We start from the raw sequence: 18,600 nt of genomic DNA, 5'->3' as shown, positions 1-18,600 counted from the left end.
CAAGAACTGGGTCAACCTTTTGCTTGAAATTCAAAGTGGAATGATTCAGCTTGAAGATCAGAAAACATTAACCGATATAGCATTTTTTTTAAAAATTATAATTCCCTTTACTCATTGAATAGTGTAGTACTTTATTCATTTACTGTTTATAGAAGGGATGGGGAACCTGTGGCCTTCCAGATGTTGTTGGATTACTCTTATCTTCTCAGTGCTGGCTGACACAGATGTGATTTAGGAGCATCTGGAGTCACTAGTTCCCCATGCCTAGTTTACAGAAAAGTTTAACATGTTCCCACCACAGCATAGATTATTGAACTTCTTGCAGAAATACTATAACAGGGTCAGATGCTACAATAAACTCAGAGCTGTCAGAAAATAATGGCAGCTTTGTGTTGAGATTGTCTTCTCCATTGTTTCTGGCCATGCCCACGATCAATGGCGGTTGTTCTCCACAGCCCTCCAGGGTCTGCAGGGAAATTCAGGGAAATTCAGGCAGGGGGAAGAGAGGAAATGAGGCATAAATCCTCTTGATGCAATTCAGTGGGGAGGTCACTGCATCCCGCAGTGTGGCGCAATCCCATGTCTGCCAACTTGAAAGGCAGAACAGGACCGAACTGGGAGTGTGCCGCTGTCATTTGTGGAAGGTTCCTCTTCAATTTGGATAATTGGCATTCATCAAGAGGCGCTCTCTAAGCATCATATGCTAAGAGGCTGCAATCAATCAGCTGCCGAAATAACCGGGACTGGTTTTCTGCAGGTATTTGATTGTTTTCTGAAGCTTGAGAATCCTTACAACAGCCTCAAAGGAAAGAGGGAGGACAAGAAGCTTTGTGCTTTCTTATGGTTTTCTAATGGTCTTTCTATTTCTTGTCCTCCCTTACAATGAAGAGACATGTGTAGTTGCTACTTTGTTTGACACTTCAAAAACGGGGAGGAGCAGTGGCGGAGGAAGCCTCTCCATCACCTGGGGCGTGGTGCTGAGGGGTAGCGCACGTGCGGCAGCCTATATGGACTGCTGATCGAGTGCCATCTGTTCGGGCTGCCGCATGTATGGACCCGTACACCTGGCCACTCTACAGCTGGGGGGGAGGCAGCGGACCATATTGACACCCCCCCAGGGTGGCACCCGGGGCAGACTGCTCCCTGCCCCCCCTTTGTATGCTCCCGGGGAGGGGGGGCTTTTCAATTATGCTTTACAAGGAATTTAATAAAGTTTTGCTATGCCCCCCCTTGAATGAGGCAGAATGGATTTTATTCATCACCACTGCCAGACCAGGGTGTTGTTGGAGAAATCCAGCAGGGTAAAAGAAAAATGACCCGCAACTGGATAGCTGCTGAAGAGAGGTTGATTCTTAGGAAAGTGTGTGCTGTGTATTGTGTGCCGAGAAAGAACTCCAGAGGGGAATTTAATGGCAGATGTCTGGAAAGTTCACTCTGTGAGATATTTATGGCTGTGGCTCACATGTCAGCCTGATAACAGTGGAACTGAATGGAATGTGACCATGTACCACTCAGATAAACACTGCAAAGAATTGAACAACGAGAGAAAGAACTGAACTCTTTTAACACTCCAAGTCTGGAACAAAAATGTACATGAAGGGCTACAAGTGAAATGGAAAATGAGATTCTGATTGTAAGGTGAAAAAGAGGACAGCTGGAAGAATGCTTTAATGGCAAGTGAAGGATGTCAACTGAAGACTAAATAAGAACTGAGCAGCTATGGGGGAATATATTGGACATATGATTGCAACAAGAGTGGGAAACCTGGTTTTAAGAAATTGTATTAAATTAAGTAATTTGGTTTGATTTTTAATAATTTGGAAAATCAATAAAAATAATATTTTTAAAAAAGAGAGATTGTCTCCTCCATAAGTTATACTAAAACTTACAGTACCATACTTGTCAGGAAATGTGCATGTTTCACACGTTTGGTTCTTGATGCCAGATCACAGGTAAGTTTCACCACACATTATGGAAAGGAAGGGAACAAACTTCTCATGGGGCTAATATTTTTGCAGCAATCCTGTGTTTTTCACCATGTATAATTCTGTCCTAAAAACAAGGACTATGAGATGTTGTCTTGTTAATGTTAAATAATAAAATTATTATTATTATAATGTGGAACTTTGCTGATTTTGACAAAAACACCCCATGCACACTGGATATTGCTTGCACCAACTTTAGCTTTCATGGGAATGTTTTCTCTCTCTTTTAAATGTGGGCCTACGCATGTCCATTTATTCACCAGACTTAAACTCTTCCCCCATTTTATTTTACCTATTTTGTAACCTCTTACATAAGCACTGTTTAGCAGTTTTTCCTGAATATTTTCAGATTTTGCACCCACTGTCCACTCCCAAATTTAGCAGTGCAAAAAAGGATACATTTCATACAGTCCAGTGTTACAAAACACACAATTTGCTACCACAAATGAAAAGAACAGCTCAGTCAATATGAGAGGAAGAAGTCAATTAACAAGTTACAATGGCATCTCCCAATGAGTATTGCATGGATAACAATTACGAATCCTATACACTATGCCACAAACTCACCTTGGGAATCTTTGCAAATTTCCCTATTCTAGTATCTCGAATGCTTGTAATTTCCAAAAATTCCATTTCCTGCAAAATATCAAAAAATAACATTCAAGTCTCGAGCAACTGTAAAGGAAAGGAAAGCACTTGCATTCACAAACCCGTTATGTACAAAACAGCATGCATTAAACATTACCCATTTTTCAACAGATTCCATTAGGGGCAGGCCCAGAGAATGTTACCACTACTAAGCAGTAATTGGTAATGTCCAAATCATAACAGCTAGCTCAGTATCACTTTGATGTTTGGAATCTGTGTTATATAAAATGCAAGGTATCTTCTCAGAAAATTAGAATTCTTCTTAGCTTTAACTACTACAGCGACTCTCACGTGAGTATTATGTGGAAATATTGGGGAAATAAATGCAAGGTTCTGAAACATTTGTGTATTATACTCAAATGGCAACTGGATCTTTCACTAGCTGTCTTCTTTTGAGTATCACATACTAATGTTTGGGAATTGGGACTAGAAACAAACTGACAACCAATACAGGTGCTTTAAAACATGAGAGATCTAAACGGAACCCAAGCCAGTAATCTAACCACTGCATTTTTCAACCTTCATTGCATTTTCCATGCAGTGTTATGAGCCACTGGGTTAGTTTATCTGAAAGGAGCTTGCTGGGAGAATTTGCCTCTGCAGAGGTCTTTAGCCTGCCGAGGACGCATTCTGATGACATCATTGGTTCACGCTACGCTGCATATACAGTGATCAGGGCAACCCACACAATACGGTAGTTTTGCACACCTCCTTCTCCTTCTTGTACTTGCACTTTCTAACCTTCAAAGTCTGCTGGCTCTCAGCGGCATTAGCACCCATCAGCATGGGCAAGACCCCCTTCCCTGGTTACTGCTTAGCAACAGCAGTCAAATGATAGAAGCTTTAATATAACACACCACTGATCTGCATCAATGCAGATCTTTTTTCTTTGGTTTTTACTTTCATAATGGGGTATAACAGCAGGGAGCTCAAGAAGCCTAAGTCTCCCTTGTTTGTATTTTCAAATGCTGACAAGCAAATTTCCAAGAACATCACAATTCTCGTTTGCTGATTCAGGCCAAATGGCATATCACATGCCTCAGCTCTGATTATTATTATTTAACTTAAAAGCCGCTTCAATTTGTGAGCAGAGAAGGGGTGGGTGGGTGTAACCCTTTCCCTGCTGGCCATTTCCACACTCCAGATTGCTCACTTCATTCATTCTGGAAGAAAAACTTAGAAGGGGGAAGCAGCAGGAGGTGTGTAATTTGGAGAGAGAAAATAATGGGGAGGAGAAAGTTAATCACCCCACTTCCCAGTAACTCAAAAACTGGCATCTCACACGATGCAAGATCCCATGGAATCTGATGGCAAACACGTGTAAATGTTACATTTTTGTGTACCCTTTCTGGCAACACCTTAAAATGGATAGGAATAGAATTCTTATCCCCAAGAGAACTACATGGATAAACCCTTCTGATGGAACTTTTTGTACACTGCTATACATTTGTACAAAAAGTCACCCCCTTGTACAAAAACTGGCTTCGGAACTGGACTGTTTGTTAGCTTGCCCAACAGCATTTGAGCTCACCTTTGTTTACAAGCTTTTTTCGCAACTGGGAAACCAGCCTGCCACTGGCCTCTCCCAGTGTGGAATTAAACAAACCACCATCCTACTCCCATATTTGTTTATTTTGCTTAGTATTCTAATCATAAGACTACTGAATTTTCCAGGCAAATGAGACACCTGAGTTATCACTACCCTCAGACAAGCCCATCTCTTCTGTTGACAAATTAGTGAGCTATCTGCCAGGAACTACAAGCAGCAGAGTGAAAGAGGCCCCACTTCACTCTTTAGAAAACTCATTCCTAACTCAAAGGGTCCCTATACTGCAGCAAACTAGTACCTGGCAGAGCCGTGAGTAAGCAGCAACCAAGTGTCAGGAGGTCAGAGCTTTGTGTGTAACGTGGTCTGCCTGCACCCCTAAGCTAGCCAGCTCCCCTCAGGTGTGGTGGAGAACACTGGGCAGATTCACATCACACATTCAAAGCGCTATGATACCACTCATGGCTCCCCCCAAAGAATTCTGGGTGCTGTAGTTTGTTAAGCGTATGACTGTAGTTTGTTAAGCATTTTAAGGGTGTGACTTGACATGATTACAAGGTAAATGTCTCAGTTTAGTGTGACACGTTATTCTAGACAAACGTTTGAAGGCACAACTATCAGTGATTATTGGCCATGATAAGTGAATGAAGTTTCCAGGTCCAAATGCAATTATATCTCTGAATATCACTTGCTTGGGAGCAACAGCTGTTGCATTCATGCCTTGCTTGTGGGCTCCCTAGAAACATCTGGTTGGCCACTGTGGAAACGAGGGTGCTGGGCTAGGTGTGTGTGTGTTGTTTGATCCACCTGGGATCTTCTTATTGTCAGCGAAGTCACTTAAATACAGTGGTACCTCAGGTTACATACGCTTCAGGTTACATACTCCGCTAACCCAGAAATAGTGCTTCAGGTTAAAAACTTTGCTTCAGGTTGAGAACAGAAATCGTGCTCCGGCAGCGCGGCGGCAGCAGGAGGCCCCATTAGCTAAAGTGGTGCTTCAGGTTAAGAACAGTTTCAGGTTAAGTACGGACCTCCGGAACGAATTAAGTACTTAACCCGAGGTACTACTGTAATGCAGACAGATTTCAGAGAGAAATGTCCTGGTAACACATTGCAGAGCAAAATTGAATGAAAGCAGTGTATACCGGTAGTTTGAGGAGAAAGAAACAGAGAAGCTTTGCCTTTCTTAGTTAAGGTCTTGTACATAGCTCCCTCAGGGCTACATAGCCAATCAGGGCATGAGGTGACTCAGCAAACATCATGCCACTCTGCCCTGTTGCCAAACGAAACCTCCACCACCCTATCTGGTTAGCAGACTTATTGATAGCAGAGTTAGCCCTTACGTTACAAACTGAATGATCCCTGCTGTTGGACTTCTACCACTTCTAGTCTTCCAAGAGGAAGTGAAACCTGACAAATTGTCAACCTCCTGACATAGTTACTGTGCATAGTTACTGCTATTGTCTTATTCTCAAGCCTCAGTTACTCCTGTGATTAAGAGAAGGAAGCAGCCCCAAACCACAGTATCATACTTAACTAGAAAGCGGAACTAAACGATGAGAGGCTCTCAGTCCCCACTGGCCTGCTCTATCTCACTGCGTTTTCAGTTTTCATGGAGGAGAAGGAGGCAAATGGCCTTCCTTTTCATGTGGATTATTGCTCCACTTACCAAACATCCTTACACCTGGCTGGTTCATGCATATCACTTGGAGCCACAGTTAAGCCTAACTGGTTTGGGAATAAATGTGGAGTGCGCTGGTGTATGGAGCTAGAATTACAGCTGATTGTTCCTCTTCATGCTGCTTCTGTGCTCACAGGATCTAAGCCATGGTTTTGGCTAGTATTGTGTCCAAAGAGAAGTAGTACCACACTATTCTACCTCAGTCAGACTACAACTGGAGTACTGTGTCCAGTTCTGGGTGCCACAATTTAAGGATATTGACAAGCAGGGATCGGTGCACAGAAGGGTGACCAAGATGATCAAGGGTCTGGAAACCAAGCCTTATGAGGAGCGGTTGAGGGAGTTTGGAATGGATGAGACTGAGAGGAGATATGAAAGCCATCTTCAAATATCTAAAGGGGTGTCACATGGAAGATGGCGCAAGCTTGTTTTCTCCTGCTCTAGAGGGTAGGTCCTCAAGCTACAGGACCAGTGGCTTCAAGTTACAAGAAAGGAGATTCTGCCTAAACATTCAGAAGAACTTTCTGACAGTAAGAGCTATTTGACAGTAGAATGGTCTCTCTTAGAAGGTGGATGTTTTGAAGCAGAGGTTGAATGGTCACCGGTCATGTGTGATCTAGTTGAGATTTCTGCATTGCAGGGGATTGGACTAGACACTCAAGATCCTTTCCAACTCAACAATTCTATGATCCATTTGGTATCCACATACCAAAAATCCAGAAACCCATGGCAAGTTTTCAAGCTCCCCATAGGCATTTGGTTGGCAACTGTGAGAACAACACACTAGATGCCATGAGACATTGGCCTAACCCAGCAGGCCCTTGTTATGTTCTTATGTTCCTTCTTTTCTCTGTTTTGCCAAATCTGCAGGACAAATCTACCGCAGTCTCAAATCTTCAAGGCATCTCTCCATGTAAGGCAACCTAGTGCTTCTATAAGTCCCAACTTTTACACAAGCAATGAACAACAAGTACATGCTTTGGCCAGGTGACAGTGGGAAGTGGCTCTTTGGAAGAGCTAAATTGGATGTGTCAAAGAGAAACTGAGACTAAGAGGATGCCTAAAGAACACGTAGCACCTCCAGCCGTGACAGAGATACTGGGGAACAGGATGCACAAGTACTTTGTGTTTTCTACCCCCTGCATGTTCAATTCCATGCAAATCAGGAGCAAAAGATTAAGAGCATCAGAAAGGTGCAGAATTAATGTCTGTGACGTCCCTTCCAAGTGAGGAAGTGTGGCTCAATGAAAGAGCACATGGTTTGTACTCAGAAAGTCCCAAGTTCCACCCTTGGCACCTCCAGTTAGAAAAGATCAGGTAACAGCTGATAGGAAAGTTTTCTGCCAGTCAGGGTAGACAAAGCTTCTAGCTGACTTGGCATAAGTCAGCTTCCTATGAGGCTTAGAGGCACATCATAGGTGATGTATAAGGTTGAGAGAAAAAGTGAGTTTGGAGGTTGCCTGCAGTAGAAAGAAGTGGTCAACAGGCATGGGGTATTCAGTGTTCCTTTATTATTACATTTCTATTCTGCCCTTCCACTCAAGAGAGTCCAGGCCAGCTAATACCAACGTGGTGAAATAACACACCATTACAAATAAACATATTTAAAATCTTCATGCATTTAATATAGGCTTTTTAAAAATGACCTATGTCTAATATTTTAGAACACTACTGCATGAGAAATGAATGTTCTCACACAATTAAGGATAAAATCACCATCATCACTTCCCATGAAGCATCTCCATACATAAAATAGTTAGCTTTCTAGTTTCCACTCTCCATTGACTCACTGCTTTTCTCCAGAATTCCCCAGATGCACATGCTGGTCAGTCAGCAAATATAAGTAATGCCCTTCTAGCTTGGGAGGGGCCAGAGCTCAGCAGCAGAAGACCCTCTTTATATGCAGAAGTTTGGCGCCTGGTATCTCCAGATAAAAGGATGTCAAAGAGCAGAACTTGGTCAGGGACCTCCGTCATAAGTTCAAAACTTTGCATGATACAAAGATAGGTGTAATGCTGTGATGGGATGTTGAGCTGCTTGTGCGTAAAGTTCCTAGTCCCTCAGTGTTTGGCTAAGTCCACAAACCACTGTCTGTAACGGAGCCCCATAAGCATGGCTCCGTTAGTCGCTGGCAGAATCCGACAGTGGGCGTTTACGGAATTTCTTCCAGCATAACAGCTCCTTAACGGAAACACGTCTTCTGGACTCTCTACGTGACAATTTCCGGCGAGGAGTGGGTGTCCCTATAGGAGGTCCTGAAACCTCCTCGCTGTTCTCGCTGGAATTGTCTCTGAGCCATTCTTCTGACTCGCTTTCCCTTGGAGCTCTTTCTCGCCCCCTGCTGGTTCCCTCCTCCGCTGATAAGTCTCTCTCAACCTCTGGGAGCCCTTGCACCACTGGTTCTTCCGATGACAGTTCCCTGACAAATGCTATGGCTGCTTTTTCTGAAGCCTCCAAGAAGAGCCCATCTGGAGTTAGAATAAAGGGGATCATTCCCATTTTTCTTCTGCCACCAAGCTGTTCCCCCCCACAACCATATGTGCAAACATTTGCTTAGAACCCCACATGAATGGACCTGGAGTTGAAAACCACAGCTGCGTAGGAAGCAGCTGCCTCACAAAGAGTCAGATTGTTGGTCCATCTACCCCAGGGTCACCTACACTGACTCGCAGTGACTCTCTAGGGTTCCAGACAGGGGTCTCTCCCTGTCCTATCTCGAGATGCCGGGGATTGAACTTGAGACCTTGTCCATGCAAAGCAGATGCTTTACTACCAAGATACAGCCAGCAGAGAAAAAAGTAAGCGCACCTTCACCCTCTCCCCACTTCTTGCTTCATCACTCACAATGGGTTCCTCTCAAAGCTGCTCTCCTTCAGAAAAAGGTGAGGCACGAGGGCTGCGTGCTTCACCCATTTGCATTTAAGACATAGTTTGCCCCCTAAATCAGAGAAGATGTCTGGGACTGGGTTAGATAGCTTGACGGAATGGTCTGATTTAGGAGATGGGTGCTTCATAGATGGGACCTATGTGCTTTGCCCTTCAAAGACTCCAAAGAGAACTAATGGTTCCTCATCATCCTGGGGGGGGGGGGGAGTGACAAGCGGGGTTCAGCCCTGGGCCTGTTGTTGTTCAACAGCTTTATAAACTACATGGATACAGGATTTCACGGGATGCTCATCAAATTTTCAGATGACATCAAACTAAGAGGGTAGCTAATACTGCAGAAGACAGAGTAGGGATCCAAGATTACCTTTACAGATTGGAGAACCAGGCCAAAACTAACAAAATGAATTTCAATAGCGACAAATGAAAGGTTGTACACTTAGGCAGGAATAACCACCTGCACAAATGTAAGATGGGGGACACCTGGTTTGCCAGTAGTACATGTGAAAAGGATCTAGGTAGACCATAAGCTTAACATGAGTTAACAGTGTGATGCGGGGTGGGTGGGGAGCTAATGGTATTCTAGGCTGCATCAACAGAAGTATAGTGTCCAGGTCAAGGGAAGTAATAGTACCGCTCTATTCTGCCTTGGTCAGACCACACCTGGAGTACTATGTCCAATTCTGGGCACCACAATTTAAGAAGGATGCTGACTAGTTGGAACGTATGCAGAGGAGGGCAAGCAAGATGATCAAGGGTCTGGAAACTAAGTCTTATGAGGAATGGTTGAGGGAGCTGGGTATATTTAGCCTGGATAAGAGGAGACTGGCAGGAGATATGGGGGCCATCTTAAAATATCTAAAGGGCTAAAGGAACAAGCTCGTTTTCTCCGGCTCCAGAGGACCCAAATCAATGGATTCAAGTTACAAGAAAGGAGATTCCAAGTAAACTTAAGGAAGAACTTTCTGACAGTAAGAGATGTTTGACAGTGGAACAGTCTCCCTCAGAAGATAGTGGACTCTTCTTCCTTAGAGATTTCTAAGCTGAGGTTAGATGGTCATGTGTCGTGAATGCTTTAGTTGAGATTCCTGCATTGAAGGGGGTTGGACTAGATGACACTCTATAATTCTATGATTCTATGACTCTGGTATCTTTTGACATCAACATCTCCAATTAAAGACTGAGGATCAGGACTTACCTTACTCTGCAAAGTCCAATAGAGATAAAAGCCCTTTGGGTCTACCCGCAGAATCACAGGAGAGGCAGTTGCTGTATCCTGACAAAACCAGAAAAACAGGTTTGTTTGTTTGTTTGTTATTTGTATTTATTAGTCACCTTTTTGCACTCGAGTGCATCAAAGCAAGTTATACAATAAAAGAAAACAACGAAGGCCGTACAGTAAATAGCTCAGAAACTGTCATTTATGTGTTCTAATATATCTGTGAGGGAGAGGAAATGTCACTTCAGCTGCGTAAGGTGGGCTGGATGACATATATTTAGGGTAGGGGATGCCAACATTTTACCTGTTGGCAGGGCCTTGCAGAGCCAGGCAGAGGCCTGGCCCAGGTAGATAATGTGCCCCCCCCCCCGCGCCTCTGCGTTCGCCCCAGTGCATCCCCTGCAATTGTGAATACGCTGACTGAGGCCCCCTTTGGAATCGGAGGCCCAGGCCAAGTGGCCCATATGGCTCCCCCTCTGTCTGGGCCTGCCTGTTGGACTCCAACTCCCATCAGCCCCAGACAGCGTGGTCAATGGCAAGGGATGATTGGAGTTGGAGTCCATCATCATCTGGATGACTCCATGTTAGCTGCTATTATTATGATTATGATTAAGATTATGATTGATTTAAGGTTTTCCCCTATGCTATCATTTAAGTCATTTAAGTTGACTTCTATCCACATATATTTAGGAATTGCTGTATGGTAAATAGAGGAATGTATCCCACATTAAATCAGTACAAGCTTTTCTACAGCTGAGTGGAATTCTTGTGCTGCCCTTATTCCTGCCCATTCTGCCACCCCACTTTCTTCATTAGCGGGATTTTCAGAGAGGAGAGAGAGACAGAGAGAGAGAGAGAGAGAGAGAGAGAGAGAGATTGGGGGAGAGGGTTTTAAAGCATGGGACAGAACTTCAAAAAAAGTTTGTTCTGGATACCAAAATTGAAGTGGCTATTTTTTTTAGGTGTTTATTAGTTGCTAATTTCACTATGTAATAATGACTTCCACTTTCTTCTCCAGATCTGATGTGAATGAGCTGCTACCTTGGCTACAATTCCCTTTTATTCATCTCAGAGCACCTGGAGGAGAAAGTGGAAGTCAAAATGTCATACTTGTCTAAAAGAAGAAATCCTGAAGTCTTAATCCAGTTTGTGGGACTTTTAGTGGGGTAGATTTGCTGCAGCTTCTGTTTTCTGTGGTTTTACTGCTTTGTTTTTGCAGTTTTATTGTATTTGTTTAAACTAACTACTCAGTCAGCATTTGGATGTCTTTGACAGCAAACACCTTGATTTGGAAATGGGGAAGGAGTGGAAATTAATATGATAGAGGTGACAGCTGTGCCCGCCTTGTTTTGTGTGATCAGCCTTGTTCTGCATCATACAAGACTCTGAGCTGGTTTTAGTTCTTAAAATATCTATGACACTCAGATGTACTGAGCTGCACTGCACCACACAGAATGAAGACCATGATGAAGCCTGCCCTTAAGAGCTTTCTGTTTCACCATTAAAGCCATAGTTACATGGTCTATCTCCAAGTGACATACAGTATCTCCACTTACAGAAAACTTGTGCCTGCTGAGTCAGTTGACAGCAACAACCGACACAGCTGTTACCTGAGGGGACAGCCAGGTGATAGATTCTTCCATGACTGATTCAGCACTTGAGCATCAGAGCTGGAGAAGGGGAAAGGCTGCTGAAGGAAAAGCTATCAAATAGTGCAAGCATTGTGTGCTACACTCCTGCCTCTGGATTTTGCCACCCACATTGAAACCACTAGTGGCTTGGGATATTACACTGTCAATAAGAAACTTCTGCTTGAGAATTCAAGAGCAATGATAATATAAAAGATAAAAGGGGCCCCTGACAGTTAAGTCCAGTCGCGAACGACTCTGGGGTTGCGGCGCTCATCTCACTTTACAGGCCAAGGGAGCCGGCGTTTGTCCGCTTCCGCAGACGGTTTTTCCAGGTCATGTGGCCAGCATGACTAAGGCGCTTCTGGAGAACCAGAGCAGTGCACAGAAACGACGTTTACCTTCCCACCAGAGCAGTACCTATTTATCTACTTGCACTGTGTGCTTTCAGACTGCTGGGTTGGCAGGAGCTGGGACCGAACAATGGGAGCTCACCCCATCACGGGGCCTTGAACCGCCGACCTTCCGATTGGCAAGTCCAAGCAGCACAGTGGTTTAAACCACAGTGCCACCTGCATCCCCAATGATAATATAAAGGTCTTCAATAGCTTTTTTTTAAACTCCCTATAATTAGTTAGCTTCATCCAAAGGTATCTCCTTAATTAACATACGTGAACCCATATACAGTGGTACCTCGGGTTAAGAATTTAATTCATTCTGGAGGTCCGTTCTTAACCTGAAACTGTTCTTAACCTGAGGTACCACTTTAGCTAATGGGGTCTCCCACTGCCACTGCACTGCCACTGCACGATTTCTGTTCTCATCCTGAAGCAAAGTTCTTAACCCGAGGTACTATTTTTGGGTTAATGGAGTCTGTAACCTGAAGCGTCTATAACCCGAGGTACCACTGTAATCTACACCAGTTTTTTTAAAACAAACAAACAAACACCAAAACAAAACAAGAAGGAGTGCATTTGGGCATCAAAGCACAATGGGGAAACATTTTTCTGGTTTGACCTGAATTCCAACACAGGGAATGAATATTGCCACCAATGTGGAACAATATCCAATACAGCTGAAGCCCTAAAAGCAGGGGCAGGGAAGCATTTTCATCCCAAGGGCCACATTTCCTACTTTGCTTCCTCCAGAGGACCACGTGATAATAGTGGGTGGGACCAGAGGCAAAAGGGAGTGGAGCGACGGATGTAAACTTTGCCTCTGTACATTTCTATACGTTCTCACGCACCTCTCTGTATTTTCTATCCAGATAAGCAAGAGGCATTGTTTAGAGTTTAAGAACACATTCCAGCCAGGCCAAAAACACTTGGAGTGTGCAATAGGTCCAGTGAAGTTTGTGGGGCTAGCTGGTGAGAGACCTAAGGGCCAAAAACAGATGGCTACAGGGCCATATTTGGCCCCTGGACTGGAGGTTCACCAACCCTGCTCTAAAGGAAACACAGGTTAAAGATGAGCCTGCTGGAAGAAGCCAGTGGTCCGTCTAGTTCAGCATCCTGTTCTTACAGTGGCTGACCAGATGCCTGTTGGAAGCATGTAAGCTGGATGTGAGCACACGATAACTCTCCCCACCAGCGATTCCAGCAACTGGTATTCAGTGGTACCTCAGGTTAAGTACTTAATTTGTTCCGGAGGTCCGTTCTTAACCTGAAACTGTTCTGAACCTGAAGCAGCACTTTAGCTAATGGGGCCTCCTGCTGCTGCCACGCCGCCAGAGCACGATTTCTGTTCTCATCCTGAAGCAAAGTTCTTAACCTGAAGCACTATTTCTGGGTTAGCAGAGTCTGTAACCTGAAGCATATGTAACCCGAGGTACCACTGTACTGCCTTCGATAGTGGAAACCCATTGGTGGCCTTCTCCTCCATGAATTTATCTAACCCTCTGTTAAAGACCTTTCATAGTTTGGGGACATCACCAAAGCATGCTAGGCTTACTTCACATAAAGTGGCACTATGACATCCCCACATCATGTCACTTTCTGCAGAAAGGGTATGAGATGCTGCAGAGCCTTAGAGTACATGGACCTGCGGAAGAACCACACTTGGCCTCTGTATTTGCCAGTATTCTTCATTTGAAACATGCAGTTGTTTCCTATTCACTCAAAGACCGATATTAATCATAGATCAACACGGTGAATTTGTCATTTGTGCCAGATAACGCAGCGTATACGAAGACTGTGGTTGACTTACTTTTGAAAGATCTCACAGATAATTGGATGAACCTGCAGAACTGCGGCCTCTTTAATGTCATTCTTCCCAGGGCAGATTCACGTTTATCACTTGTTATTTACAGAACTGTCAAAACTTACATTTGTTTCGACTGGCTGGTGATCAGCTCTTTCGTATGAACATGGCCTGTTGCTCTTTGTTTGATGCTGTTATATTTATAGTTATTTATTTGATATATGTTTTACTTTGGGTATTCAACAGGTTGAGAAAAGCAATGACAAACCTAGACAGCATCTTAAAAAGTAGAGACATCACCTTGCCAACAAAGGTCCGTATAGTTAAAGCTATGGTTTTCCCAGTAGTGATGTATGGAAGTGAGAGCTGGACCATAAAGAAGGCTGATCGCTGAAGAATTGATGCTTTTGAATTATGGTGCTGGAGGAGACTCTTGAGAGTCCCATGGACTGCAAGAAGATCAAACCTATCCATTCTTAAGGAAATCAGCCCTGAGTGCTCACTGGAAGGACAGATCGTGAAGCTGAGGCTCCAGTACTTTGGCCACCTCATGAGAAGAGAAGACTCCCTGGAAAAGACCCTGATGTTGGGAAAGATGGAGGGCACAAGGAGAAGGGGACGACAGAGGATGAGATGGTTGGATGGTGTTCTTGAAGCTACCAGCATGAGTTTGATCAAACTGCGGGAGGCAGTGGAGGACAGAAGTGCCTGGCGTGCTCTGGTCCATGGGGTCACGAAAAGTCGGACATGACTAAACGACTAAACAACAACAATTCAACAGGTTAAGCTTGAAGAATGAAGATGATAGATATTAAATGAAGAAGATGATAGATGATAGATGATAGATAGATGATAGATAGATGATAGATAGATCGATAGATAGATAGATAGATGATAGATACTATTCCTCCACACTTCATAGCAGTGCCTTCCATAGGATGGCTGGAATATAATAATAATAACATCTCACATGCACAATAAAAATGCAGGAGTGGGCCCACCACAACTTTAAAATTACTTTGCATTGTTTTCCTCTTTTTTACTCATCACTCATTGCTCCCCCCTAAATCTTACCACATGCAAACATTCATTTATTGCCCTCAACCACAGAAGGAGAGATTTACTCATTCACACAGTTGGGTAGTTATGTCTAGAACCCTTCCACTTCCTGCTTCTCAAGAGCCCCAAACCAGGGTAAATTAAAAACCACGGTACTCACATCATCCCACTTGATAAAGCGTTCACCTCTGGACATGTACTCCTTCACCTCAGGGGGGGTCAAAATAGGGGTAAGCACTGACATCTTGGCATTCAGATCCTGACTCGTAGGACTCTTGTTCTCAGCTGCCTCCTTCCTGTCTCTCTGGATCTCCTCACATAATGCTCTCCGTTGCTTCAGGAGCCAGAGATGCTTTATAGGCCAGAGAAAACACCAGGACGGCTCCACAAACTGAAAGCAGAGACGCTGATCTGCATGGCAAATTATCAGCTTTCCAGAAGAAACAGGTGAGCTCCGGGGAGCCAACAGCCCAGAGAATGTGGGGTGGGCAGGCGGAGTCGATTAGCAGGCTGTTCCTTGCAGAAACCCACAAGCAAGGGCTTCCTGTTATGAACTTCCCCATAAATGCTTCTGCTTCCCTCCTCTCAACTTTACAGTTGATTCATAAAGTATTTCAAAAGGGCTTGAAGGATTTCAGAGTTCCTTTTCAAAGCTGTTGTTTTGGTAACATTTCCTCCCTAAAAAGCACAAGGGAGTGGTATTATCTGCACAACACAAACACACACACAGCTACGCCTGGAAACTTAGGGGTGGGTGTGGGGTGGGGACTTGTTGATACCAAAATATCTCACTAGCAGTGAGAACTATTTGGGGTAAAACAAAGTCTTTTCACAAATGATACTAAAGAATTGTAGCTAAAACTATGTTTCAGAGTATGGGAGGCCCACATGGACAAGAATGTACACCTGAATTTTTTAAAAATGGCTCTCTATTCTGCTTTCAATATTATATTGACAGGGTCACCGCTAGACATTTCACTGCCTGTGGCACAGCAGGAAATGGTGCCCCCTCCCCAACCCAAAGCCAAGGTGCGTAGTATCTAAGGTCAACCAAGTTATGTTAGCATCTGAGGTAGAACATCCCACAAACACCCCTCCTCCATGGTAGCAAAATACAGTTATAATAAATTAGGCAGCAAACCATTTGCTGTCTTTCCATGGCACCCAAAATCTGCTGCCCGAGACAACTGTCTTGCTCTGCCTAATGGTTGGGTTGGCCCTGTTTATGAACAATATCTAACAGACAGAATAAGCATAACCCCGGTGACCTGGAAGTAACTCCCATTGAACTTAATGAGATTTGCTTCTGAGCAGATAGATATACCTTTGCATTATGAATCCCTGTATTGCTCATTGTAGCAAGGGTCCAGACATAGAAATATTATTATTATTATTATTATTATTATTATTATTATTATTATTTCTCAAAGGTACTGCTTCTTTTATAGTGTAGGGGCAATGCTAATCTTCTCTGTATTCAAAACAGAATTAAAAAAATTCCTTCCAGCAGCACCTTAGAGACCGACTGAAACAGTGTATCTGAAAAAGTGTGCATGCACACGAAAGGTCATACCAATAACAAACTTACCGTATTTTTCGCTCTATAACACGCACCTGACCATAACACGCACATCGTTTTTAGAGGAGGAAAACAAGGGAAAAAACATTCTGAATGAAACAGTGGATGTATCATTTTTGTGCTTCATGCTGTGGCCACAGACATGTGATCTGATGGTGAATTTGGGGTGACCCAATGCAAAAATCCTGAGAATTCCTGTGGATCCATGCTTTGTAACCACGTTTTTGCACCATTGCAGCCCCAGGCAACAGTGGGTGCGTGATTTTTCTGGTGCAGGCTGTAGCCATGGACATGCTATGTGATCTGATGGTGAATTTGGGGTGACCGAATGCAAAGATCCTGAGGATCCCTGTGGATCCATGCTTTGTAACCACATTTTTGCACCATTGCAGCCCCAGGCAACAGTGGGTGCGTGATTTTTTTGGTGCAGGCTGTAGCCATGGACATGCTATGTGATCTGATGGTGAATTTGGGGTGACCCAATGCAAAAATCCTGAGAATTCCTGTGGATCCATGCTTTGTAACCACGTTTTTGCACCATTGCAGCCCCAGGCAACAGTGGGTGTGTGATTTTTCTGGTGCAGGCTGTAGCCATGGACATGCTATGTGATCTGATGGTGAATTTGGGGTGACCGAATGCAAAGATCCTGAGGATCCCTGTGGATCCATGCTTTGTAACCACGTTTTTGCACCATTGCAGCCCCAGGCAACAGTGGGTGCGTGATTTTTCTGGTGCAGGCTGTAGCCATGGACATGCTATGTGATCTGATGGTGAATTTGGGGTGACCGAATGCAAAGATCCTGAGGATCCCTGTGGATCCATGCTTTGTAACCACATTTTTGCACCATTGCAGCCCCAGGCAACAGTGGGTGCGTGGTTTTTTTGGTGCAGGCTGTAGCCATGGACATGCTATGTGATCTGATGGTGAATTTGGGGTGACCCAATGCAAAGATCCTGAGGATCCATGCTTTGTAACCACATTTTAAATGGAGAGCGAAGGAAAAACAAAGAAGGGACAAGAGGTGGTGTGCAGAGAAGCAGCTGGCTAAGAATGCAGGAGAGGGATTTAACGGGAGGGAGAAAAGAAAGGCAAACGTTTCCCCCCACCCCAGCCATTTCTTTCTTTCTTTCTTTCTTTCTTTCTTTCTTTCTTTCTTTCTTTCTTTCTCTCTCTCTCTCTCTCTCTCTCTCTCTCTCTCCCTCCCTCCCTCCCACCCTCTCTCTCTCTCCCTCTCCCCCAGCAGCACCGGAGCACAGAGAGGAAATAGAAGGAACACAGTCTGCTTTCCTCTCTGCTTGCCTGGAGGGGAGGGGCTTTCCCTGCTCTTTGTTCCGTTTCAGCAAACACAGCAAGGAAACAGAGGCGGGTGGGCAGTAAGACCCTGAGGCAGAATGCAGGAAAGCCGCAGCTTCCTCTTTTCAGATTTCCCTTCTCCGTGAAGCGCGATTTGATTTTTGCCTGATTTTTCGGCTCCAGGGACCACACATTCGCTCAATAACACGCACACACATTTCCCCTTCCTTTTTAGGAGAAAAAATCTGTGTGTTATAGAGGGAAAAATACGGTAGTTGGTCTCTAAGGTGCTACTGGGAGGAATTTTTTTATTTTGTTTCGACTACGGCAGACCAACACAACTACCTACCTGTAACTTCTTTGTATTGTTCCAGTTTTAGCATATGTGCTTCTTTTATTGTGATACTGCATTTTCCCAGCTATCAAATGGCCACATTTTGCAGTGTGAACTGTGTGTGCTTTAAGGCAACCTATTTCAATTAGGCATTCATCCTGATTTAGTTGCAGAGATTAGACTAAAGCCAGCTATTTAACAAGCGTCAACCTGATTTGTTTGTAGGGAGGTTAGATGATGTTGCATCAAAGCAAGAGTTATCCCACACTTTCCAGTGAATTTTCCCATCATTTCCTGATCACAGAAAAGCTGCACAAGACCTTCAAATCCATATTAATTGTGTGACCTGGTACTTACATGGTAATTACAAAATGTAATTTGAAAAGGAATTCATGACAGTTTGTTACCCTTTAAAATCATCTACCATCTGAGGCACGCTGCCTCATCTGGCCTAATATCTAAGCCATCCTGAATGTAGCCTGGCATATTTCCAGTGCAATGTTTAATACACTGGCAGAACACATTGTGGTGAGAGAGGAGCAAA

At 44.0% G+C, this 18,600-nt stretch overlaps 1 protein-coding gene and 1 long non-coding RNA gene across 4 annotated transcripts in view; both read right to left on the bottom strand.

Annotated features, from left to right (window-relative positions):
* The window catches only part of PLCB2 (phospholipase C beta 2), a 51,638-nt gene extending 36,034 nt beyond the window's left edge, over window positions 1-15,604 (bottom strand). The window contains exons 1-3 of one of the 3 annotated variants that reach the window (XM_083610987.1): window positions 15,009-15,604; window positions 9,942-10,019; window positions 2,553-2,621 (exon numbers count right to left, since the gene is read on the bottom strand). In XM_083610987.1, the coding sequence (XP_083467113.1) occupies window positions 2,553-2,621; window positions 9,942-10,019; window positions 15,009-15,092 (231 nt within the window). In that variant the 5' untranslated portion in view covers window positions 15,093-15,604. Of the gene's footprint in view, window positions 1-2,552; window positions 2,622-3,136; window positions 3,237-9,941; window positions 10,020-15,008 lie in introns of those variants that run through there. The other 2 variants (XM_083610989.1, XM_083610988.1) reach the window with 2 other exon arrangements.
* Window positions 15,605-16,428: 824 nt separating this feature from the next.
* Window positions 16,429-18,600, bottom strand: part of LOC310766617 — a 246,290-nt gene continuing 244,118 nt past the window's right edge. The window contains exon 3 of the long non-coding RNA XR_014550283.1: window positions 16,429-17,012. This is a non-coding gene — a long non-coding RNA (uncharacterized lncRNA). The remainder of the gene's footprint in view (window positions 17,013-18,600) is intronic.

This window comes from Podarcis filfolensis, assembly GCF_964270895.1.
Source record: "Podarcis filfolensis genome assembly, chromosome: 1".
Classification (NCBI taxonomy): Eukaryota; Metazoa; Chordata; class Lepidosauria; order Squamata; family Lacertidae; genus Podarcis; species Podarcis filfolensis.
This window is presented reverse-complemented; position numbering and strand designations above follow the sequence as displayed.